The sequence below is a fragment of the Bufo bufo genome, chromosome 1 (assembly GCF_905171765.1).
Source record: "Bufo bufo chromosome 1, aBufBuf1.1, whole genome shotgun sequence".
NCBI classification, from domain to species: domain Eukaryota; kingdom Metazoa; phylum Chordata; class Amphibia; order Anura; family Bufonidae; genus Bufo; species Bufo bufo.
In genome coordinates this window covers 65,032,430-65,059,668 of record NC_053389.1, presented here as the reverse complement: position 1 = coordinate 65,059,668, position 27,239 = coordinate 65,032,430, and the positions used below count along the sequence as shown (strand labels likewise).

General features: G+C 47.2%; 1 protein-coding gene across 2 annotated transcripts in view; it reads right to left on the bottom strand.

The window, feature by feature from the left end:
- Positions 1-22,850: 22,850 nt before the first annotated feature.
- Positions 22,851-27,239, bottom strand: part of CENATAC (centrosomal AT-AC splicing factor) — a 34,083-nt gene continuing 29,694 nt past the window's right edge. For both annotated transcript variants that reach the window (XM_040425346.1, XM_040425357.1), the window contains exons 9-11: positions 25,622-25,708; positions 23,954-24,086; positions 22,851-23,108 (exon numbers count right to left, since the gene is read on the bottom strand). In XM_040425346.1, the coding sequence (XP_040281280.1) occupies positions 23,045-23,108; positions 23,954-24,086; positions 25,622-25,708 (284 nt within the window). In that variant the 3' untranslated portion in view covers positions 22,851-23,044. The remainder of the gene's footprint in view (positions 23,109-23,953; positions 24,087-25,621; positions 25,709-27,239) is intronic.

Here is a 27,239-nt window from a genome sequence, read left to right as displayed (position 1 = left end):
TGTTCGCAGATATTTAGCAGTTCTCCTGTTTGAATCGATTCTTGTAAACTGACTAGTCTCAGGTTGTTACGCCTGGAACGGTTCTCTAAATCCTCCATCTTGTCCCATAGTCACTTGTTTTCGGATAGGACACTCTGCAGTTGGTATAAAATAGATTCTGTGGTGTCCTCCACCACCTGTATCCGGGATTCTGCTATCTCCAATCGGGAGTCATGCTGCTGCACTGTTTCTTGCAGCTGCTGCATAACGTTCGTGACAGAGGAAGCCAAAGTCTCCCGGAAGTCCGGGGCTAAGGCCCCTTTCACACGAGCGAGTTTTCCGCGCGGCTGCAATGCGTGACGTGAACGCATAGCACCCGCACTGAATCCTGACCCAATAATTTAAATTGGTCTGTGTAGGTGAGCGTTGTTTTTCACGCATCAGTTCTGCGTTGCGTGAAAATCGCAGCATGTTCTATATTCTGCGTTTTTCACGCAGCCCTGGCCCCATAGAAGTGAATGGGGCTACGTGAAAAACGCATTGCATCCGCAAGCAAGTGCGGGTGCGATGCGTTTTTCACTGATGGTTGCTAAGAGATGTTGTTTGTAAACCTTCAGTTTTTTATCACGCGCGTGAAAAAATGCATCAAAACGCATTGCACCCGCGCGGAGAAAACTGAACAACTGAACACAATCGCAGACAAAACTGACTGAACTTGCTTGCAAAATAGTGCGAGTTTCACTGAACGCACCCTGAACACATCCGTAGCCAACCTGTCACGCTCGTGTGAAAGAGGCCTAAGTGTGTGGCGACTTCCACCGCCAATGCTTTATAATCAATATACACTGCTCAAAAAAATAAAGGGAACACTTAAACAACACAATGTAACTCCAAGTCAATCACACTTCTGTGAAATCAAACTGTCCACTTAGGAAGCAACACTGAGTGACAATCAATTTCACATGCTGTTGTCCAAATGGGATAGACAACAGGTGGAAATTATAGGCAATTAGCAAGACACCCCCAATAAAGGAGTGGTTCTTCAGGTGGTGACCACAGACCACTTCGCAGTTCCTATGCTTCCTGGCTGATGTTTTGGTCACTTTTGAATGCTGGCGGTGCTTTCACTCTAGTGGTAGCATGAGACAGAGTCTACAACCCACACAAGTGGCTCAGGTAGTGCAGCTTATCCAGGATGGCACATCAATGCGAGCTGTGGCAAGAAGGTTTGCTGTGTCTGTCAGCGTAGTGTCCAGAGCATGGAGGCGCTACCAGGAGACAGGCCAGTACATCAGGAGACGTGGAGGAGGCCGTAGAAGGGCAACAACCCAGCAGCAGGACCGCTTCCTCTGCCTTTGTGCAAGGAGGAACAGGAGGAGCACTGCCAGAGCCCTGCAAAATGACCTCCAGCAGGCCACAAATGTGCATGTGTCTGCTCAAACGGTCAGAAACAGACTCCATGAGGGTGATATGAGGGCCCGACGTCCACAGGTGGGGGTTGTGCTTACAGCCCAACACCGTGCAGGACGTTTGGCATTTGCCAGAGAATACCAAGATTGGCAAATTCGCCACTGGCGCCCTGTGCTCTTCACAGATGAAAGCAGGTTCACACTGAGCACATGTGACAGACGTGACAGAGTCTGGAGACGCCGTGGAGAACGTTCTGCTGCCTGCAACATCCTCCAGCATGACCGGTTTGGCATTGGGTCAGTAATGGTGTGGGGTGGCATTTTTTTGGAGGGCCGCACAGCCCTCCATGAGGTAGCCTGACTGCCATTAGGTACCGAGATGAGATCCTCAGACCCCTTGTGAGACCATATGCTGGTGCGGTTGGCCCTGGGTTCCTCCTAATGCAAGACAATGCTAGACCTCATGTGGCTGGAGTGTGTCAGCAGTTCCTGCAAGACTAAGGCATTGATGCTATGGACTGACCCGCCCGTTCCCCAGACCTGAATCCAATTGAGCACATCTGGGACATCATGTCTCGCTCTATCCACCAACGTCACGTTGCACCACAGACTGTCCAGGAGTTGGCAGATGCTTTAGTCCAGGTCTGGGAGGAGATCCCTCAGGAGACCGTCCGCCACCTCTTCAGGAGCATGCACAGGCGTTGTAGGGAGGTCATACAGGCACGTGGAGGCCACACACACTACTGAGCCTCATTTTGACTTGTTTTAAGGACATTACATCAAAGTTGGATCAGCCTGTAGTGTGTTTTTCCACTTTAATTTTGAGTGTGACTCCAAATCCAGACCAGTGAAGATGAAGAAGGTCACGGCACTCCAAAAGCTAGTTCAATGTTCTTTAATCCACCAAATGTTCAGCAGCAACGTTTCGACAATAGTCTTTATCAAGCTACATACAAGTTTACAAGTGACTCACATCATATTATATAAGGGTACTAATTCATACCAGTTAATCAGTGGGTGTGCTCCCGACACTAAACCCGCCCTCTCTCAGGTACAAACAATCATATTATTAATTACAACCTATCAACCACAGTGTATATTAATGTAAGGCTTACCAAGCGTTCATACGTGGGCTGTTACTCTGTGGTGTGTCCATGATGTGCGGCGTCTTCCGCATACAACTGCGGCTGCGCGAATGTTCAGACGGGATTCACATGCATCACATGATCAACTATATGATCACATCGTCATTGATCACATGATCATATAGTTGATCATGTGATGCATGTGAATCCCGTCTGAACATTCGCGCAGCCGCAGTTGTATGCGGAAGACGCCGCACATCATGGACACACCACAGAGTAACAGCCCACGTATGAACGCTTGGTAAGCCTTACATTAATATACACTGTGGTTGATAGGTTGTAATTAATAATATGATTGTTTGTACCTGAGAGAGGGCGGGTTTAGTGTCGGGAGCACACCCACTGATTAACTGGTATGAATTAGTACCCTTATATAATATGATGTGAGTCACTTGTAAACTTGTATGTAGCTTGATAAAGACTATTGTCGAAACGTTGCTGCTGAACATTTGGTGGATTAAAGAACATTGAACTAGCTTTTGGAGTGCCGTGACCTTCTTCGTCTTCACTGGTAATTTGGGGGTCTCTGAGGCCAAGACCTGACGCCCCGAGCACCGCCGCAAAGTTTTTTTGAATGCTTTCAAGTAAGTGGTGCTGTCCTACTATCCATTTTTTGTTTGATCCACATGGGCCTGAGGACTTGCACACTGTCCATGGATTGAAAATAGTTTTTTCTATACATTTTTCATGGATTTGAGCGGCATTAGCACAATGGCCACACCAAACAGCTCTGTTTATTCAAGTGAACAAATTACTCACATCCTAAGTGGCGACGAGGGGGAGGGAGCCTTTCTGAACAAACCGACTGCTGATTCCATCAAGCGCAGGCTGGTGAATGAAAGAAAACAGCTTATAAATACGGAATTGCATCTCCTAACCCTAAGAGAATACTACAGGGTAAGTCGCATACCCCGGGGTCTGAGGACTCACCTCAGGCCAATTTTGTTCCCTGAGAATCAAGAATTTCTCAATAAATTCATGGAAATAGCGAATCGGTTTTCCATGGACATTATGTTATTAAACATGGAATTCTTACAGAAGGACACAATGAAGATCAACAGAAGGGTCCAGGAACAGGAGGAACGACTTAAATCAATTACTAATGCTCAGGATTATGACAAATTCCTTGAGCAAATCAAAGGGGATTTGCATAAATACCGTTTAAATATTGAGGAAACTAAAAGGCAAAAGTGGTCTAGAGATGAGGAGGATTATGCCAAGGGTAATATCTACAAAAGGACACAGCCAGAGGTCAACAAATTCAGATCACAGAAGACCCGCAGGGTCCAAAGGCCGAGGGGACGACGCACAGATCTCACGGACACAGACTCTTCTACTGAACGCGGCAATGGGATTGATTTTTTAGGATTGGGACTACCAAGGGACACAGGAGAAGACGGAGGGGAGGGTGTAAACATCGCCACCACAGAAGGAACATCCAGGAATGTCCGCTCAACACGGTCAGCCAAACCACCAGTGGGAACCAACACTCCTGTATTACAACAGGGGAGGAGAGGTGCACAGAAGTTGACACAATGAATGGGACTCAATTGGTGGTAAATATTTCCTCTTATGATCTTACAGATGTGGAACTAAGAGTATTGAACAAGGGACTTTCTTTTTGCCCTACATCTATGGTTGACTGGTTCCAAAATGAGATTGATTTGTTACATTTCTTTAGGCGTATTAAGTTGAGAGTTTTTTTCAATGATCAGACTCAGAGACCTAGGGATGGATAACCTCCTGAGGCCTCTGACAATATTGAACACAGTATTCTAACCTTGACTGATTTGGGGTTACATATTAAGAGTGATTTCCAACCCCCGATATATCATAAAGCAATAGACACCTTTATATCCTTGGTCCGGTCGGATGTTACCAGATTGAGGCAACTGTCACGGCCATGGCTATGACCGTGACTCCTGAACCGCATGCGGTTGTCAGCGGTTCTCTTTGGTGTTCAATCACAGGTGAGGGCTGTGGTATTTTCCTCACCTGTGGTTGCCGCTGGCAATAGTGTGTATGGGCAGCGTAGCAGTCGGAGCTGTGCCATTGCAGCTTGCTACGTTGTGCATGCGGTTTTGTGTGATGTGTGTATGTGTGCACTTGCTTTTTATGTTATTGTGTGCACGTCTCCTTTAAGTTGATGTCTTCCCTTCCCTGGTGCTGGAAGGGTTAACTCCCTTCCCAGTGTGTGTGATGTCACTGGGTGTGTCTGACTGTTGGGTGTGGCCTCTTAGGCCTATATAGCCTTGGTGTTTGGCAGGGCTCAGTAGGTTGCTCCAGCATGCTTGCTGATAGCAGCCTCCTGTGTTTACCAACTGCCAGTGAGAGCCACCCTTGTGGTTCATAAACCATATGTCACATTTTAGTTTTGTTAAGTTTATGTGTGATGTCTATTTGATGTTTTCCTGTTCTATCTTGTGTTAGTGCAGCTTATGGATCTGGATTCCTGTTTGTACAGGGATCCAGTCAGCAGGGCTGTGGCAGGTAGGTGGAACTCGGATAGTTCACCTGCCATATCCGTAAGTTTGTTTGTGTTCCCCTTTTTCCTGCAGCTTGGCCAGTGAGACCCCTGTTCCTCCGTGTACAGTAGGAACAGGCCGTCTTACCTTGACTCCTAGTCCAGGGACCGGTCGGAGGGTGAGTTAGGGATCCGAGGTTCCGGAGCATGGGTCCTCCTACCTTCAAGGTCGGCACATGCAGCTAGGAGTTAGGGTCAGGTTAGGGACGCTTTAGGAGGTGACCTGCTCCCTAATCCTGTTGTCCTGGCCGAGTAGCCAAAACATCAACTGGCATCGCACGGCTGAGGATTTCCCCCATCCTCAGCCGTGACAGCAACAGAATGATGATGTCTCGAGATCTAACCTGACCAAGGAAGAAAAAGCTGCGTTGACCTCCCTTAGTCGGCGCAAAGAGCTTACGATTAAAGCAGCCGACAAGGGAGGGGCAATTGTAGTGATGAATACCACTAAGTACGTTGCTGAAATAGAGAAACAACTGCAAGACACAGAAGTCTATAGACAGGTCAATGGAGATCCGAAATTCGGAGTGATGAAAAAAATTAAAATACTGGTAGATAATGCTTATGCCAATAACATCATTGATGCAAAACTCCATAGTTATCTGATAGAGAAACATCCAGTTACACCAACCCTTTATGTCTTACCAAAGATACATAAGGACCTATGTAACCCGCCTGGACGTCCCATAGTGGCGGGTATAGATTCGGTCTTTGCCCCTGCAGCTGTGTTCATCGACAAATTGTTGAGGACTTCGGCTGCAGGGGCAAAGTCATATGTGAGGGACACGACTGATTTTCTCAGCAGGGTCCAACAGCTAGCATTCGGTGCGGGTAATAGACTGGTGTCCTTTGACGTCACCAGTCTGTATACTTGCATTGAACATGAAAGGGGCTTGGAGGCGGTTCAGTGGGCCTTGCGACACACTGACTACCCCGCGGAATTATGTGAATTTGTCAGTTCAATGTTGGAGATCCTGCTGACGTGTAATTATTTCAGTTTCGACGACAGGTTCTACATTCAAAATCGTGGGACCGCCATGGGGTCCAATATGGCCCCAACATATGCCAATATCTATATGACATATGTGGAGGAGTCGTCTATAAACCCATCCACCCTGTTCCAATTTGTGTCCGGGTGGATGAGGTATATAGACGACATCTTCCTCATATGGACAGGCACGGACGCGGAGTTAGAGGAGTTTCATGACTACATTAATAGTGTCCATACACAACTGAAGTTTACTAGAGTGGACTCGCCACACTCTATACAATTCCTAGACACATTAATTTATGTGACTGAGAGGGGTCTACAAACAGACATTTTTGTCAAACCAACTGACCGGAATAACATGTTGCGCTTTGATAGTGCCCATCCAAAAAACATGTTGAGCTCTCTCCCATATAGCCAACTCCTTAGGGTAAGGCGTATCATTTCAGATGACAAAAATGTAGATGATAGACTGCAGGCAATGAGCTCTAAGTTCACAGCCAGACAATATCCCAAAAAGTTGGTCAAGAGACATCTTGACAAAGTCAGGCAGCATACGCGGACTCATTTGTTGACCACGACTAGAACGAAAACGGAAAACAAGAGATTACCTTTTGTTTCCACATATTCGGATCTGAGCAGACAAATAGCGGGCACGCTCAGAAGAAATTGGCAAATCCTGACACGCTCTTTCCCAGACATTGTAGAGTTCCAGACACCACCGCTCATGTCCTACAGGAGATCCAAAAATCTGGGGGATCAGTTAGTTCATTCTTTTCTGCAGAGGCCTGTTAAGCCATGCATCTCCAGAAAAGGGTGCTATCCCTGCCTCAACTGTTGCAACTGCAATAATGTACTGAAGGGACAAACTTTTTTCCACCCACACACTGGAAAGAAGTACGACATAAAGGGTTTTTATACATGTTCCTCTGATTTTGTGATCTATACATTGCAGTGCCCGTGTGGTCTCATCTATGTGGGTGAGACCACACAGGCCTGCAAATTGAGGATTAACCAGCATAGGTACTCCATCCGGAAATTGTTTACAAGAATGGAGAATACGTCTGAAAAGTTGGAAGGTGAACTTCCGGTCCCGGAACATTTTTATAGATGTAAACACAGCGTTGCACAACTGAGGTTCAGGATTATTGATGGCGTCCCCGCACCACGGAGAGGTGGTGATCGGGAACGACTATTAAAACGCCTAGAACTCAGATGGATCTTTGAATTGGACACCATTGAGCCCAAGGGACTCAATCGGGAGTTTAAGGTGGGTTCCCTCTTTTGAGTCGCCATATGGGATGTGAAAATAAGTTTTTTTTATTTTTTTATGTATTAAGTGATAGTACCCGATATTGCATCGAGATTATTAACAAATTTTATTCTTCCTGTTTTTGTTTATCACTCATAGATAAGGCTGCCATGCGAGATATGGGCGAAGGATGGACTAAGGAGTTTTGGGAGTGGTGACCTGGGAGCCGTCCAACAGGTTTATTATACTATCGCACGAATTGTGTGTTAGGTTTGATTCCATAGACTGGATATGCGTGACGGATGTGGACCACATATATGACGGGTGGATTTACCAAACCCTAATTATTTATTTGTGGAGCTGATCTATATATGCGGGCTATATTGAGGTTTGGTGGCGTAGGGTGGTGCCTATATAGAATATGACAAAATATTTATATTTATAGGAGACAATGGGGATAAGCGTGGTAGGGGTCTTCCACTTGGCGGTGGGGCCCAGACCAGGCAAGGGCACACATCGGTGGTCTCTCTTTTGACAGAGGGGGGCGATGGTTGTGGCCCTAGTATCCCCTGTACAAATGTATTCTTTAGCATATCTAGGGTATATCAGACCAATACACCCCAGGGTATACACTTATAGGGGGGTAGGGGTCTGGTTACTCTGTACCGTGTAGCACACGGGGACCCACCCTATATGCCACTTCTGACCTCATTCCCTCATAAATGAACGTTGGTAGGGTCGCATCTTTTGAACAGCTCCGAGCCTTTATGAAAGGGTTCCCTCTATGTTTATGTGTGGGATTACACATCTCCGTTTTTCGTCTACCCAGTTAGGTACTGAACCGTAGCTATGATATAATTGAGGTGTTTGAAACATCCTGCTGAGATCGGTTCCTATGACACTGCTAAACAAAGCTATATCCTCATTAAATGATATCATTTTTCTGTTGGTGAGTCCGTGGTGACCGGCGTCTTGACATTTAGGTATACGGATTTGAAATAACACTGAATGAAGAGTATCACACAAAATGATATACTTTCCATACAGGACCTGGGGTTACTATGACAGCGACTAGACGCTTAGGCGCGTCACCAGTCAGGTGACCGGCAATAGCGTCATTGATCACATGATCATATAGTTGATCATGTGATGCATGTGAATCCCATCTGAACATTCGCGCAGCCGCAGTTGTATGCGGAAGACGCCGCACATCATGGACACACCACAGAGTAACAGCCCACGTATGAACGCTTGGTAAGCCTTACATTAATATACACTGTGGTTGATAGGTTGTAATTAATAATATGATTGTTTGTACCTGAGAGAGGGCGGGTTTAGTGTCGGGAGCACACCCACTGATTAACTGGTATGAATTAGTACCCTTATATAATATGATGTGAGTCACTTGTAAACTTGTATGTAGCTTGATAAAGACTATTGTCGAAACGTTGCTGCTGAACATTTGGTGGATTAAAGAACATTGAACTAGCTTTTGGAGTGCCGTGACCTTCTTCATCTTCACTGGTAATTTGGGGGTCTCTGAGGCGAGACCTGACGCCACGAGCACCGCCGCAAAGTTTTTTTGAATGCTTTCAAGTAAGTGGTGCTGTCCTACTATCCATTTTTTGTTTGATGCAAATCCAGACCTCTATGGGTTGAAAAATTTGATTTCCATTTTTTAATTTTTGTGTGATTTTGTTGTCAGCACATTCAACTATGTAAAGAACAAAGTATTTCAGAAGAATATTTAATTAATTCAGATCTAGGATGTGTTATTTTTGTGTTCCCTTTATTTTTTTGAGCAGTGTAGTTGACCAGCGAGTCTGGTTTAGGGTTTTGTATCCCCATAATGTCTGCTATTTGCTCTGGCGGGTCCCGAGTTTTTGCACTCTCCGTCGTCCCTGGATTTGGCGCCATGTTGGAAGGCATGGTGTCCTCCTGCAGCGGTGACGATATCACTCTGCTCTTGAGTTTTTTGCCCATGCTAATACGGTAACGGTCCATACACCGCTCCCGGTTCAGCTGTTCCCCCTTCTTAGTTCGGAGGAGAGTGTGCACGGGCAGTAAGTCACGTTAAGTGCTTAGCAGCCGAGGAGCTCGCTCTCAATGCGTCTTTACATGTCGGCACCAGAAGTGCAATGTGTTTTTCACTGATGGTTGCTAGGAGATGTTGTGTGTAAACCTTCAGTTTTTTTTATCACGTGCATGAAAAATGCATCAAAACGCATTGCACCCGCGCGGAAAAAACTGAACGCAATCACAGACAAAACTGACTGAACTTGTTTGCAAAATGGTGCGAGTTTCACTGAACGCATCCAGAGCCAATCCGTCACACTCGTGTGAAAGAGGCCTTACAGAAACGTAAGGGGCATTCACACGACCATATTTTTGGTCCACATGCGATCTGCGTCCGTTTTTATCGGACAGCACACGTAGCCATTGATCTTAATGTGTTTGCTCACACAGTAGTAGTTTTTTACTGACCATGGGTTAGTGGAAAGATCATGGAGACACATCCAATGAAGTGTTTCTTGGTCTGTGAAAAAACACTGGCACAACATAGATGGCATCTGTGTCGCGTCGGTGTTTAGTCCGTTTTTTACTGACCTCTAATAGGAGATGCTTTGGAAATTATTTTTCAGCTGAGCAGAGTCCGTGGAATATGGATGACACAGGAAGGCCAAAAAAACAGACACACAGACCCTTCACGGAGGAAACACGGACGGATTTTTCCATGGACATCGAACGGACGTGGAAATGTGAATGAGGCCTAAATCCTCAGGACAGTAATGCAGTTAAATACTGCGGAGCCTATAGGCCGGTGAGGCAGCAAGTTAGCACAGGCAGTCGTGGAGCAGTGTTGTCACTGCGATCACCTCTGCCAGATCCCAAGTATCATGATGACGTCATCGTGACCACCTACGCCAAGATGAAGCGAGATTCACGACCCTCCATCTGCACTGCGACACAGGCGGTAGGCTAGAAGAGGGACATTATTGGTGGCACTATGTGGACATTGCCACCAATTGTTATTACTGGTGGCACTGTGGGTGGTATTATTACTGGGGGCACTTTAGGCAGTATTATTATAACTGGAGGCATTATACAATTTGTAATTTTGCTTTTCTCACAGGGACTCAAAGCACAGGGATAGTTGTGTGGGTATTGGGTAGTGTTGAGCGAACAGTTCGAGCATAGTTCGGGTCCGTACCGAATTTTGGGGTGTTCGTGACACGGACCCGAACCCGAACTTTTTCGTAAAAGTTCGGGTTCGGGTTCGTCGTTCGGCATGTATTTTGGCGCATTTTGAAAGGCTGCAAAGCAGCCAATCAACATGCATCATACTACTTGCCCTAAGATGCCATCGCAGCCATGCCTACTATTGGCAAGGCTGTGATTGGCCAAGTGCAGCATGTGACTCAGCCTCTTTATAAGCTTGTGCACACGTCGGGACGTGCTCACTCCCGATGTGAATAGAACAGGGATAGACGCAGCTGATGCTAGGGCGAGAATAGGCAGGGATAATTGAATAACTGGAAGCAAATTTCTCTCCTCCACCTGTGATTCATCTGAACAACTGCAGCTGAGCTGCTTTTTTGATAGGGATTGGCTATTTTTAGAGTGGCCAGAGTGATTTTTCCATCCACATGTACCTGGGCTGACCGCCGGCCGCCATTTTGCGACTTGTAGTGCTGCAGCAGAAGCTGCCACAGTGTGCATTCCAAAGCTCCAAACAAGTCAGACATCTACACCTGGGATTCAGACCAATAGCGATTTAGCAGCACAGTCCAAGGCTATTTTTTTTAAAGGTTGTGCAGACCATTTTGTGGCACATGTTACTGGGCTGATAGGCGGCGGCCATCTTGGGACTAGTGCTGCAGCACAATCTCTCCCAACGTCCATTAATCACTTGTAATAGTGGTCTGTGCCATAGAAATCCTACATCAGGGACTTGGGTGTGCTTGTGTCACCCCTACTAATACCAGTCCACCTGTAATCCATACAGTGAAAAGCCATAAAGTATTCCAGTGAGGGAATTTTTTTTTTATTTAAAAAAGGCCAAGTTAGTTTATCTGGCGTTCAATATACTAGATACAGTTAGGCCTGCGTTTCATACATCTGGAATTAGCAAACTAATGTGCTGGGGTTGGGAAAACATATATGTACCCATACTAGAATCTGTCAAAGAAAGCGGTACTCACATATAACAGTCATTCCATCTGTAATCCATACAGTCAAAAGACTGAAAGTATTCCAGTGAGGGGATTTTTTTTATTTAAAAAAGGCCAAGTTAGTTTATCTGGCGTTCAATATACTAGATACAGTTAGGCCTGCGTTTCATACATCTGGAATTAGCAAACTAATGTGCTGGGGTTGGGAAAACATATATGTACCCATACTAGAATCTGTCAAAGAAAGCGGTACTCACATATAACAGTCATTCCATCTGTAATCCATACAGTCAAAAGACTGAAAGTATTCCAGTGAGGGAATTTTTTTTATTTAAAAAAGGCCAAGTTAGTTTATCTGGCGTTCAATATAATAGATACAGTTAGGCCTGCGTTTCATACATCTGGAATTAGCAAACTAATGTGCTGGGGTTGGGAAAACATATATGTACCCATACTAGAATCTGTCAAAGAAAGCGGTACTCACATATAACAGTCATTCCATCTGTAATCCATACAGTGAAAAGCCATAAAGTATTCCAGTGAGGGAATTTTTTTTTTATTTAAAAAAGGCCAAGTTAGTTTATCTGGCGTTCAATATACTAGATACAGTTAGGCCTGCGTTTCATACATCTGGAATTAGCAAACTAATGTGCTGGGGTTGGGAAAACATATATGTACCCATACTAGAATCTGTCAAAGAAAGCGGTACTCACATATAACAGTCATTCCATCTGTAATCCATACAGTCAAAAGACTGAAAGTATTCCAGTGAGGGGATTTTGCTTATAAAAAATAATATATTTCATTGTGGTGCGAGTTGAATCGCAACAATGAAGAAAAATACTATTAAGGGAAAAGGACGCGGTCGTGGTGGTGTCCGTGGAGCCTCTGTTGCTGGTAGAGGACGTGGCCGTTCGGCCCCAGGCGCACACAGTAGGGAACGAACTCCCTCAACTAGCCGGCAGAATGTACCGCAATATCTCGTGGGGCCCAATGCCGCTCTTAGGATGGTAAGGCCTGAGCAGGTACAGGCATTAATCGATTGGGTGGCCGACAGTGCTTCCAGCACGTTCACCACATGGTCTTCCACCCAGTCTTCTGCGGAAAGCGCACAGGTGGCACCTGAAAACCAAGCCCATCAGTCTGTCACATCACCCCCAAGCATATCAGGGAAACGGTCTGAGCCACAAGTTATGCAGCAGTCTCTTCTTCTGTTTGAAGACTCTGCTTCCAGGGTTTCCCAGGGGCGTCCACCTAGCCCTTCCCCAGTGGAGGAAGACATACCATGCACTGACGCACAACCACTTATGTCTCCAGATGAAGAGGACATGGGAATACCACCACAGCAGAGTCACCGACTCTCTGATGATGACGAAACACAGGTGCCCACTGCCGCGTCTTTTTGCAGTGTGCAGACTGAACAGGAGGAGGTCAGGGAGGGAGACTGGGTGGAAGACGATGCAGAGGACGATGAGGTCTTAGACCCCACATGGACTGAAGGTCGTGGCGATGACTTTCACAGTTCAGAGGAAGAGGTAGTGGTGAGACCGAGACAACAGCGAAGCCAAAGAGGGAGCAGGGGGCCAAAGCAGACGAGCCGCCGCCCCCAGAGTTCGCCTGCTACTGGACATCGCCAACAGGGACCCAGCCCCACAAAGGCAGCTTCAAAGAGTTCCCTGGCATGGCACTTCTTTAAACAATGTCCTACCGACAAGACCCGAGTGACTTGCACGCTCTGCCATCAGAGCCTGAGGCGAGGCATTAACGTTCTGAACCTCAGCACAACCTGCATGACCAGGCATCTACATGCAAAGCATGAACTGCAGTGGGGTACACACCTTAAAAACCAGGCACTCGCTGAGGCTCCCCCTGCTCCCTCTACCGCTGCTGCCTCGGCTTCCGCCTCGAGAGGAATGTTGCCACCTGCCGAGCAGCAAACAGAGGATGTGCCACCGACACCACCACCACCGCCACCGTCAACTAGCGTCTCCACTATATCACACAGCAGCGTTCAGCTCTCAATATCTCAAACCTTAGAGAGGAAGCGCAAATTCCCCCCGAGTCACCCTCGAGCCCTTGGCCTGAACGCCAGCATTTCTAAACTGCTGGCCTTTGAAATGCTGTCATTCCGGCTGGTGGACACAGACAGCTTCAAACAGCTGATGGCCATGGCTGTCCCGCAGTATGTGGTTCCCAGCCGCCACTACTTCTCCAAGACAGCCGTGCCTTCCCTGCACATGCAAGTGTCCGATAAAATCAAGTGTGCACTGAGCAACGCCATTTGTGGCAAGGTCCACCTAACCACAGATACGTGGACCAGTAAGCACGGCCAGGGACGCTATATCTCACTAACTGCACACTGGATGAATGTAGTGGCGGCTGGGCCCCCGGCGGACAGTTCCTTGGCGCACGTCCTTCCGCCCCCTAGGATCGCAGGGCATCATTCTCTGCCTCCTGTAGCCTCCTCCTCCTACTCGGCTTCCTCCTCCACTGCTTCCACCAGCTCATCCGGTCAGCCACACACCTTCACCACCAACTTCAGCACAGCCCGGGGTAAACGTCAGCAGGCCATTCTGAAACTCATATGTTTGGGGGACAGGCCCCACAGCGCAAAGGAGTTGTGGCGGGGTATTGAACAACAGACCGACGAGTGGTTTCTGCCGGTGGGCCTCAAGCCAGGCCTGGTGGTATGCGATAATGGGCGAAATCTCGTGGCAGCTCTGGGACTAGCCGGTTTGACGCACATCCCTTGCCTGGCGCATGTGCTGAACTTGGTGGTGCAGAGGTTCATTCACCACTACCCCAACATGTCAGAGCTGCTGCATAAAGTGCGGGCCGTCTGTGCGCGCTTCCGCCGTTCACATCCTGCCGCTGCTCGCCTGTCTGCGCTACAGCGGAACTTCGGCCTTCCCGCTCACCGCCTCATATGCGACGTGCCCACCCGGTGGAACTCCACCTTGCACATGCTGGAGAGACTGTGCGAGCAGCAGCAGGCCATAGTGGAGTTTCAGCTGCAGCACGCTCGCGTCAGTCGTACTGCCGAACAGCACCACTTCACCACCAATGATTGGGCCTCCATGCGAGACCTGTGTGCCCTGCTGCGCTGTTTCGAGTACTCCACCAACATGGCCAGTGGCGATGACACTGTTATCAGCGTTACAAGACCACTTCTATGTCTCCTTGAGAAAACACTTAGGGCAATGATGTTAGAGGAGGTGGCCCAGGTGGAGGAGGAGGAGGATGAGGGCTCGTTTCTAACACTTTCGGGCCAGTCTGTTCGAAGTGGCTCAGAGGGAGGTTTGTTTAAGCAGCAGAGGACAGGTTCACAAGTCGCCAGCCAAGGCACTGTACTGGAGGACGAGGAGGATGAGGAGGAGGAGGTGGAGGGGGACGAGGATGACGCAAGTTCACAGCGGGGTGGCAGCCCAGGCCCATCACTGGTGCGTGGCTGGGGGGATACGGTGGACGATGACGATACGCCTCCCACAGAGGACAGCTTGTCCTTACCCATGGGTAGCCTGGCCCACATGAGCGAATATATGCTCCAATGCCTGCGCAACGACAGCAGAGTTGCCCACGTTTTAACGTGTGCAGACTACTGGGTGGCCACCCTGCTGGATCCCCGGTATAAAGACAATGTGCCCACTTTAATTCCTGAACTGGAGCGCGACCGTAAGATGCGCGAGTACAAGCGCACGCTGATAGAGGCGCTCTTGAGAGCATTCCCACATGTCACAGGGGAACAGGTGGAAGGTGAAGGCAGAGGAGTGGCAAGAGGTCGCCAACGCAGCTGTGTCACGGCCAGCTCATCTGAGGGCAGGGTTAGCATGGCAGAAATGTGGAAAAGTTTTGTCTCCACGCCACAGCTATCTGCACCGACACCTGATACGGAACGTGTTAGCAGGAGGCAGCATTTCACTAACATGGTTGAACAGTATGTCTGCACACCCCTCCACATCCTGACGGATGGTTCGGCCCCATTCAACTACTGGGTTTCGAAATTGTCCACGTGGCCAGAGTTAGCATGTTATGCCTTGGAGGTGCTTTCCTGCCCGGCGGCCAGCGTTTTATCTGAACGCGTATTCAGCACGGCAGGGGGCGTCATTACTGACAAGCGCAGCCGCCTGTCCACAGCCAACGTGGACAAGCTGACCTTCATAAAGATGAACCAGGCATGGATCCCACAGGACCTGTCCCTCCCTTGTGCAGAGTAGTCCTTATTAACTGCCTAAAACATGTCTTGTTGTGCTACGGGCCACTTCTTTATTTGATACAAATTTTATGAAACCCACAGTTGAATGAAACTCTTCTCTGTCTGGGCGCCGGGGCCTAACCAGATGAAAGTGGCCGGTTAAACTAACGGGTGACATGAAGCCATAACCTCTGCCATGCTACCTCTGTCTTCTGTCTGGGTGCTGAGGCCTAAGTCAAATAAAGCGGTCTTCTGCTGTGCTGGGGGATATGAAGCTAATCTCTGACCTCTCTCCTCTGTCTGGGTCCAAAGGCCTAAATCACTGAAAGAGGCCTTCTCCTGTGGTGTGTGATATGATGCCAGAATATGTGCTGTGGGGCCTCTCTCCTCTTCCTGGGTGCAGGGGTCAAATAAACTAAATTGTGGCCTACTCCTGTGGTGGTTGATATGATGCCTGATTCTCTGATGTGGAACCTCTCTCCTCTGTTTGGGTGAAGGGGTCAAAGTAACTAAATGGTGGCTTCTCCTGTGGTGGCTGATATGATGCCAGAATATGTGCTGTGGAGCCTCTCTCCTCTTCCTGGGTGGAGGGGTCAAAGTAACTAAATGGTGGCTTCTCCTGTGGTGGCTGATATGATGCCAGAATATGTGCTGTGGGGCCTCTCTCCTCTTCCTGGGTGCAGGGGTCAAAGTAACTCAATGGTGGCTTCTCCTGTGGTGGCTGATATGATGCCAGAATATGTGCTGTGGTGCCTCTCTCCTCTGTCTGGGTCCAAAGGCCTAAATCACTGAAAGAGGCCTTCTCCTGTGGTGTGTGATATGATGCCTGAATATGTGCTGTGGTGCCTCTCTCCTCTTCCTGGGTGCGGGGGTCAAAGTAACTCAATGGTGGCTTCTCCTGTGGTGGCTGATATGATGCCAGAATATGTGCTGTGGTGCCTCTCTCCTCTTCCTGGGTGCGGGGGTCAAAGTAACTCAATGGTGGCTTCTCCTGTGGTGGCTGATATGATGCCAGAATATGTGCTGTGGGGCCTCTCTCCTCTTCCTGGGTGCAGGGGTCAAAGTAACTCAATGGTGGCTTCTCCTGTGGTGGTTAGTATGATGCCAGAATATGTGCTGTGGGGCCTCTCTCCTCTTCCTGGGTGCAGGGGTCAAAGTAACTCAATGGTGGCTTCTCCTGTGGTGGCTGATATGATGCCAGAATATGTGCTGTGGTGCCTCTCTCCTCTTCCTGGGTGCAGGGGTCAAAGTAACTAAATGGTGGCTTCTCCTGTGGTGGTTGATATGATGCCTGATTCTCTGCTGTGAAACCTCTCTCCTCCATCTGGGTGTAGGGGTCAAAGTCTTTCAAAGTCGCCTTCTCCTGTGCTGATTGATATAAAGCTGATGGTTGTGCCATCTGACATGGTTGCCAGGGTCTGATTCAATGGGGGCCTACTCCTGTGGTGGGTGATCTAAATGCCTGATTCTCTGCTGTGAAACCTCTCTCCTCCGTCTGGGTGTAGGGGTCAAAGTCTTTCAAAGTCGCCTTCTCCTGTGCTGATTGATATGAAGCTGATGGTTGTGCCATCTGACATGGTTGCCGGGGTCCCATTAAATTGGGGCCTACTCCTGTGGTGGGTGATCTAAATGCCTGATTCTCTGCTTTGAAACCTCTCTCCTCCGTCCGGGTGTAGGGGTCAAAGTCTGTCAAAGTCGCCTTCTCCTGTGCTGATTGATATAAAGCTTATGCTTGTGCCATCTGACATGGTTGCCGGGGTCTGATTCAATGGTGGCCTACTCCTGTGGTGGGTGATCTAAATGCCTGATTCTCTGCTGTGTAACCTCTCTCCTCCGTCTGGGTGTAGGGGTCAAAGTAACTAAATGGTGGCCTACTCCTGTGGTGGGTGATATGATGCCTGGTTCTCTGCTGTGGGACCTCTCTCCTTTGTCTGGGTGCTGTGGTCAAAATAATAGTAAGTGACCTTCTCCATTGGTGGGTGACTTGAAGCCTGATTCTGTGCTATGGGACCTCACTCCAATTAATATTGTTTAATTTTTATTTATTTTATGTTAACTCATCATTTCCCTATCTACATTTGTTTGCAGGGGATTTAACTACATTTTGCTGCCTTTTGCAGCCCTCTAGCCCTTTCCGGGTGTGTTTTACAGCCTTTTTAGTGCCCAAAAGTTCGGGTCCCCATTGACTTCTATGGGGTTCGGGTTCGGGATGAAGTTCGGGTCGAGTTCGGATCCCGAACCCGAACATTTTTCGAAAGTTCGGCCGAACTCGTCGAACCCGAACATCCAGGTGTTCGCTCAACTCTAGTATTGGGGCATTATTATTTCTGGGGGAATTATAGGGACTATTAGGCCCCTTTCACAAGGGCGAGTATTCCGCGCGGATGCGATGCGCGAGTGGAACGCATTGCACCCGCACTGAATACCGACCCATTCATTTCTATTGGGCTGTTCACATGAGCGGTGATTTTCACACATCACTTGTGCGTTGCGTGAAAATCGCAGCAAGCTCTATATTCTGCGTTTTTCACACAACGCAGACCCTATAGAAGTGAATGGGGTTGCGTGAAAATCTCAAGCATCCGCAAGCAAGTGCGGATGCGGTGCGATTTTCACGCACGGTTGCTAGGAGACGATCGGGATGGAGACCCGATCATTATTATTTTCCCTTATAACATGGTTATAAGGGAAAATAATAGCATTCTGAATACAGAATGCATAGTAAAACAGCGCTGGAGGGGTTAAAAAATAAATAAAAATAATTTAACTCACCTTAGTCCATTTGATCGCGATGCCCGGCATCTCCTTCTGTCTCCTTTGTTGAATAGGACCTGTGGTGAGCATTCATTACAGGAACAGGACCTTCTTCTTTTGTGAAGAAGTTCGGGTTTGGGTACCAAACATGCGCGATTTTTCTCACGCGAGTGCAAAACGCATTACAATGTTTTGCACTCACGCGGAAAAATTGCGGGTGTTCCCGTAACGCGCCCGCACATTTTCCCGCAACGCTAGTGTGAAAGAGGCCTTACTGGGTGCACTATATGGACATTATTATTACTGGGGGCAGAATAGGGTGCATTCACTACAGGGGCATTATTTCTGGGTGCACTGTAGGAAGCAGTATTTTTTTTTCTAGAGGCATTAAAACTGGCAGCACTACCAGGGCATTATTATGATTGGAGGCACTTTCTTCTGCAGTATATATTGGGGGCACAGTGGCCACAGTATTGGGGGTGGCAGTAGAATAATGCTGTTGGGGCACTAGGGTGAGAAGGATTATGGAAAAGTGAGGGATCTAAGATATCTGTGTGGCAAACTCTTCAGAGAGGATCATGAGACATGGCTGAAAGAAGTAGTCTTGTTGGTCTGGTTCTAATTGACATCGACATCAGAGGAGGAGACATCACTGGATGTAGGAGGTATGTAGAGCAGAGTTCCCCTTTATGTGTGGTAGCGCCAGGCATGATGCAGAAGGTAAGGCTGGCTCCGTGCGCCTGCACCTCCTCTATATCATAATTAGAAACAAGTGAGAAATGAAGAGGACAGAACGTGACAGCTGGCACTGGCCACCACAGAGGTACATTGTGCTGCACTGTGGTACTGTATTTGGTTCTGCTGGGGCAGTACATTGTGCTGAACTTTGGCAGCTGGTTCTGCAGCAGTGCACAATATACTGCCCTAGCAGAACCAATTACCACATTGCAGCACAATATACTCCCTAGCTAGCAGCATAAAATACTACTGTGTTGTATTTTGCTATTAGGTTTTGCTTTAGAACCAAATACCACAGTGTAGTACAATACTTGTATACAGCCCTTCTATAGTATCGCTGGCCCGTCTACAACATGGGGCCACTTTTAGCGTTTTTTTTTTTCCCCCAGCGCCACTTTCAATTCCCAGTTGAGCCCTGCTCACAATCACTGATGGAAATCCCTGACCAAACACCCGGCTCGCCCCCAATTAGCTTCCATTGCCAGAAACTATACAGGGTTAGTGCTCGTTCACACAAACGTGTGCTGCCCGTTTCCGTATTGCGGATCCGCAATATACGGGCACTGTTCCGTGTGCATTCCGCATCACGGATGCGGACCCATTCACTTCAATGGGTCCGCAAATCCGGTGATACGGAACGGAACACTACGGAGTGCTTCCTGGGGTTCCGTTCCGTGCCTCCGCACCGCAAAAAGATAGAGCATATTCCATCTTTTTACGGAATGGAGGGATCACGGACCCATTCAAGTGAATGGGTCTGCAATCGCCATGCGGCTGCACCACAGACGGTGCCCGTGCGTTGCGGACCACATTCGTGTGAACAAGCCCTTACAGAGCAGAGGTCGTGGCCGTCAGGTTACTGAAGCTCTGCTCCCATTCAAGTAATTCAAGGTGGTGGTGTCTTTACAAGATTCACAGGCATATGGATTTTCCAAGTACGATCTGCAGAAAGGGCAGGCAACAGAGATTCTATTAAAAACTTTGGTTGGGAAGGGATTATAGGGAGCGTGTCCTCAGGAACTTTACTGATAAGCCAGGCACAATGCTTTGTAGCTTAGCTCAATGTAGTGATACTTTTCACGTAGCTTCCATTGCTTCATTCCGTAGAAAAAAGACTTTTGACCCATATGCAAATAAGCCAATAAGTGCACTGAGGGCAGACCCAGGCCAACCAGTGCACCCTTGCTCTTCCTGCTTTCTCTGTCAGCCCCTCTCCTTCACCAACAGGACCAGGTTCCTGCATAGTCATCACACCTGGCCTAGTCAGTCAAGACTGGGATGAGCTCCAGCAGTGAAGTCACGTATGCCACAAATGACCCCTGCTGCCAATTACTTGCCTCTGTGGTCTCATGGTATACAGCAGTGAAGACAGCGATTGGCTGCAGTGGTATACAGGAGGTCACTGCTGCAGCTTGGCCGGAGGGGACAAACTGGCAGCTAGGGATGAGCGAATTGACTTCAGATGAAACATCCGAAGTTGATTCGCATAAATCTTTGTTTCAATACTGTACGGAGCATTAGAATGTATTGGCTCAGAAGAGCCGAAGTTATTACTTTGCAAAGTCTCGCTAGACTTAGCGTAATAACATCATAAATTGGTTTCTACTGTAAAAAAATATAAATTCTGAACTCTGGTTCGGTACCAAATAGTACCTTGGAACCAAATCAGAGTTCAGGAAATGTTTTTTAACAGTAGAAATACATTTTTGAAGTTATTACCCAAAGTCTCACAAGACTTTGCGAAGTAATAACTTCGGCTCATCGGAGCCAATACATTCTAATGCTCCGTACAGTATTGAAACGAAGATTTACGAGAATCAACTTCGAGCGTTTCATCCAAAGTAGATTCGCTCATCCCTACTGGCGGCACTAGATAAATAAATATTCATGATTCATTATCCCTGCAGCTGGCTAAAAAAATAAAGGGAACACAAAAATAACACATCCTAGATCTGAATTAATTAAATATTCTTCTGAAATACTTTGTTCTTTACATAGTTGAATGTGCTGACAACAAAATCACACAAAAATTAAAAAATGGAAATCAAATTTTAAACCCATGGAGGTCTGGATTTGGAGTCACACTCAAAATTAAAGTGGAAAAACACACTACAGGCTGATCCAACTTTGATGTAATGTCCTTAAAACAAGTCAAATTGAGGCTCAGTAGTGTGTGTGGCCTCCACGTGCCTGTATGACCTCCCTACAACGCCTGTGCATGCTCCTGATGAGGTGGCGGACGGTCTCCTGAAGGATCTCCTCCCAGACCTGGACTAAAGCATCTGCCAACTCCTGGACAGTCTGTGGTGGATAGAGTGAGACATGATGTCCCAGATGTGCTCAATTGGATTCAGGTCTGGGGAACGGGCGGGCCAGTCCATAGCATCAATGCCTTCGTCTTGCAGGAACTGCTGACACACTCCAGCCACATGAGGTCTAGCATTGTCTTGCATTAGGAGGAACCCAGGGCCAACCGCACCAGCATATGGTCTCACAAGGGGTCTGCGGATCTCATCTCGGTACCTAATGGCAGTCAGGCTACCTCTGGTGAGCACATGGAGGGCTGTGCGGCCCTCCAAAGAAATGCCACCCCACACCATTACTGACCCAATGCCAAACCGGTCATGCTGGAGGATGTTGCAGGCCGCAGAACGTTCTCCACGGCGTCTCCAGACTCTGTCACGTCTGTCACATGTGCTCAGTGTGAACCTGCTTTCATCTGTGAAGAGCACAGGGCGCCAGTGGCGAATTTGCCAATATTGGTGTTCTCTGGCAAATGCCAAACGTCCTGCACGGTGTTGGGCTGTAAGCACAACCCCCACCTGTGGACGTCGGGCCCTCAGATCACCCTCATGGAGTCTGTTTCTGACCATTTGAGCAGACACATGCACATTTGTGGCCTGCTAGAGGTCATTTTGCAGGGCTCTGGCAGTGCTCCTCCTGTTCCTCCTTGCACAAAGGCGGAGGTAGCGGTCCTGCTGCTGGGTTGTTGCCCTCCTACGGCATCCTCCACGTCTCCTGATGCACTGGCCTGTCTCCTGGTAGCGCCTCCATGCTCTGGACACTACGCTGACCGACACAGCAAACCTTCTTGCCACAGCTCGCATTGATGTGCCATCCTGGATAAGCTGCACTACCTGAGCCACTTGTGTGGGTTGTAGACTCTGTCTCATGCTACCACTAGAGTGAAAGCACCGCCAGCATTCAAAAGTGACCAAAACATCAGCCAGGAAGCATAGGAACTGAGAAGTGGTCAGGTCACCACCTGCAGAACCACTCCTTTATTGGGGGTGTCTTGCTAATTGCCTATAATTTCCACCTGTTGTCCTTCCCATTTGCACAACAGCATGTGAAATTGATTGTCACTCAGTGTTGCTTCCTAAGTGGACAGTTTGATTTCACAGAAGTGTGATTGACTTGGAGTTACATTGTGTTGTTTAAGTGTTCCCTTTATTTTTTTGAGCAGTGTATATATATATATATATATATATATATATATATATATATATATATAGCATAGAAAGCTGGCCCCGTATGTGTGTGTCTGTGATAGTTGTGGTTGCACAAGACAATCATGCGGCAAAGGCAGAAATGGAGACAGCAGCTAAAGTGCCAGAAGCGACATTATCTTCAATGATCTCTTACTACCCCACATGCTCTACTTTAAAGTAAAACCAAGGCACCAATTACAGAGCTGAACTTTTAATGAATTTCAGAATAAGTCTCTGCGGGTCTCGCAGGGACAAATGTCAGACTTGTAGCTTGTTAGCATTTCATGGAGACTGTCCAAAAAGTCTAATTATGGTAATGATTAGATATTTACAGCATAAATATAGTATTAACATAAACCAAATTAACTTTACAGACTGCACACAGACACTGTGCAGACATTTATGTCTCTTCCGTCCTTTTTCTTTTTGCAATTTTGTCTCTGGCTTCTTTTTTGTACTGGTGCCTGCAAAAAAAAATCATCATCAAGAAATGATTAAGACTAAAGGGGCTGCTCCATTAAGACAATTTATCCAGTATCCACAGGATAGGCGATAATTGTCTGGCACGGCTCCTCAATCAATCACAAGAACGGGGGCACATGGGGCAGAATGAGGCCCCACATTCTCGTGATCGACAGGAGCCCCTGTGGATAGGGGATAAGTCGTCTTAATGGGACAACCCCTTTAGGGCTCTTTCACACGAGAGAGTGTCCTTGTGGGAATTGTGCTCCATGTAAGAGAGGGATCATGAGTTCTGGACTTTGATCAATGCTGTGTGCCTCTGTCTGATCTTTCTGTACCAGAATCATACTGACAGCTTTATGTCCGTATGATTCCATTACAGAAAGGTCAGGCAGAGACACACAGCATTATCATGATAATGCTGTGCGATTTTAAGTCCAGACCGCACGATCCCTCTATCACACAGAGTGCAATTCCCGCAAGGGACACGCTCGTGTGAAAGAGCTCATAAGCAAGGTATACGCTGCAGTATCCATGCATGTATGTACATCTGCATGTCATAGTGTCAGTGACGTGCAGTGGTACAGCTCACAACCCAACCGCTGCAGTCACTGTCCTTAGTATTGGACCTTCGAGGACAGCGATTGGCTGCAGCGGTCACGTGCTGTATGCGGGCACGTCCCTGCTGCAGTTTGTATAAAACCAGCGCAGCTATTGGGCTATTAGGCTAATGTAGGGCTTGTTTAAGATTTTGAATTATCTCAGACAATCCCTTTAAAATAAAACCTTAAACACCAGGTAACTTTCCATTACCAGGCGATTGCCGTAGACGTCAGCACCTACTCACCGTGACTGCCATCTCCTTCCACTATTCCACACTCTGCCGAAGGATGGAAGCCAGCCCTCATCAGTGGGAGCGTTGTGATCAAAATTAGCTCCCACTCTGTTTGGTGGAAGTTTCTTCAAAGTCATCTTCTCCTCTGTTAAAGAACAAGGTAGAGGGACAGTCATCCATCACTCTAACCATGAGCCGAGCACCGAGGAGTGCACAGATCCTCTGCCCAATGCTAAGGATTACCACTTTGGGAGTCTGTCTCCCCTCGTACTAGGGATTGGTGTGGGTCTCAGCACTCAGGCCCCCACAGATTTACATTTTTGATATGCCTCTATGACCTATCAAAAGTTTTGTGAAAAGTTAGCGACCCTTTAAAAAAGGACAAGCAGAAAGACTACAGCTCTTCCAGAGACGCTTGTTCTGTCGATCAGCTAGTATTGTTTAGTGTGCACTACCATTGTGGCGCACTTTAAAGGATAACGGTCACATTTAGACCCCAATTTCAATTTTCATATAGGTAGTTACTAATAACATGATATTCCTGAATCAGTTACTATTAGACTGACTTACCCCATATTTAATAAGATTCAGCCCTTCGCAACTAGTCTGCATAAAACTGCAATTTTACTATTCAGTTAAGATGGCCGCCACTGCCCTCACCCTGAGGCTAATCCCGCCTGCCCTCACTAGCCAGTAACAATAGCCCCCCAAAACTGTCAGTAACCAGAGCCCTCCCCCTAAAGGGTTAATCTCCTGCAGCACAAAGGGGTCCTCTTACCACATGTTGTATATCATTTATACACTGAGCAGATGGCAGATCTCCCTTCCCTGGTCTGCGCTGCTCCAACTCTGCATTCTCCAGCTCTGCTGAGTGAGGGAGCGTCTGCCAAGCGCAGGGACGGGGAGAAGTGCACACAGCCCAGGCACTGTTATCAGCTGCTGGGGAGGATCTGACTTTAATCATTTACCTACAGTCCCTGGCTGTCAGTAATGTGCCCCTGCACGCTGCGTGCGCCGTCTATCAACAGATAGACGGAACATGCCTAGCAACCCTATTTTAAGCACAGGTAAAAGTAGGCAGTACAGGGAACAAAAATGTGGAATTAAGGGGTAATTGAATACACAGTGAAAAGTTGAAATAGGGCCACCAAGGTGATATTAAATCACCACAATCAAATACTCCAAAAATAAAAAATACAACAGTTATCCCTGAAAACATCTCAGCAGGATCAAAATTCCTAATAATTGGCTGCAGTGCTCACATGTTCCTGCGTTAGGGCGTCATTGCTGCAGCATTAAGTAGAGAACGCCGGAGGACTAGGCATGGGGGCAGCCGGGGTATTAGGAGGAGCATCCCATATTTTTTTTTTTATTATGTGGGGTATTTTTTATATATTTTTTATCCCTTTAAAAAAGAATTGAATCACTATTATAGTAATTATGTGTGTTTTGTTTAAGGGGGTTGTTCAGTTTGGACAATACCTTCTCTACTGAACGGCCTCCTAAAAAGGAGTTATCAGTAGGGGAAGTTTGAGGCAACTCTTAATTTGAAAGCATACAGCCATTATAACCAAGCAGGTTGTACATTACAGGTGAAATAGTTCTAGAGCACCGGATTGTCAGATATGGCCCCCTACATCTTTGCTCATAGGGGGGAAAACAAAAAATCTGTGTGCTTACTGTGCTTCAAGAAGTCCTCAACTGATGGACCAATATCCTGAGGATTTCCAGTGTCTTCATCAGGTAACATCCAGGGGGGAAGACCACCTGAAATATTTGATTACAGATGATACAATTGTTCTTTACATGTGTTATACCAATCATACTTAAAAATAAATGCATTAAAAAAAAATATATATATATATTATTAAAAATGTGCATATATTTACTTATCATGGTGTCAAAGGGCTTTTCCAGGTTCTAAATACTGCTATCATTCACTTTAATCAGAGTCAGATGGCTGCCAAGAACAGAGCATCGATGGGGGGGCTGGGTGTTGGATCCACACGGTCTATAGATGTTGATAGGTCATTAATATCTAGCACTTGGAAAACCCCTTTAAAAAGAGTAAAAGGTCCCCTTTCACACAGCAGATTTTGCATGCGTTTCTGCTGTGGTTTTTCAGTTTGAATGCCACAGACCCACGCGCAGTTTAGCGCATTGAATGGGGCTAAACCCTGAGCAGACACCTCACTTCCAGTGGCATCCACCTGGACACTTCGCCAAGAAAGATCATGCCCTTTCTTGGCACAGGCGCTGCTTTAAACTACCAGACGCACGAACTGCAACATAGCCTCCCACTGAAAACAATGGGAGTCGGATTCCGCCAGCTGTTTGGTGCAGAATCGGGGCCCAAAATTCCTAGGTCAAAAGACACCGTGTGAACGGGCCTAAGGGTAGATTCTAAGGCTGCAGTAAACGATTATTTTAGTAAATCGAGAATTCTACCGATTATTTTTGCGATTAATCATGTAATCTAATAAGAAAAACCTTCTTAAAATAACGTATTCCTTTATAAAAACTATTTTTAGTTATTACAGTGATATAGCAAATAATTGCACACACAAGGCTCCTTTCACAGCTGCAATATACATTGTGTCAGAAGAACAGCCGGAATGTACCGTATCGGGTATATCTGGATTCTGCCGGCTGCTGCAGCGATTGACTGTAATGGGGTCCGGCCTTGTTACAGCATTCAGCTGGGTTTTGGCAGGACAAAAAAAAAACGCTTTGCACGATATCCAGCATGTATGCCGGAACATGGCGGGATGGCCTTGACCCACATTATAGTCAATGAGAGCATATAGCTGGTTGTATCCGGCTATACCCAATACGGTAAACTCCAGCAGGCTGTTCTTCTGCCAGAATGTGTATCTAAGGTTATACTGTGAACTCTGGCAGTATGTTCCGGTGGAGGACCAGACTACCGGAGTTCACTGGCTGCATCCGTCATAGCTGGATGCCCATTGACTGTAATGGGGATCTATTCCGGACAAAAAATGTTGCACAGTGACCTAGCATTTTTTGGCCGGACTCCAGCCAGTCGACAGATGATCAGAGTTCTAGTGTTCACACTGCAATGTGAACCTGGCCTAAGCTGTTAAAGAAACCTAAATAAGATGATCAAATTACTTTTAAAAGCAAAATTCTAATAAAAAATGCTAACTTACAAAAAAAAATACAAGTAAACAAAGTAGTAAGACAAACATTGCCTTACCCTTTATGTTGTTCAACCCTGAAGACTTTCAGGCAACTTTAGTTCTGACTGTTTTGCACTGTCCAGCCCCTCCATGCCATC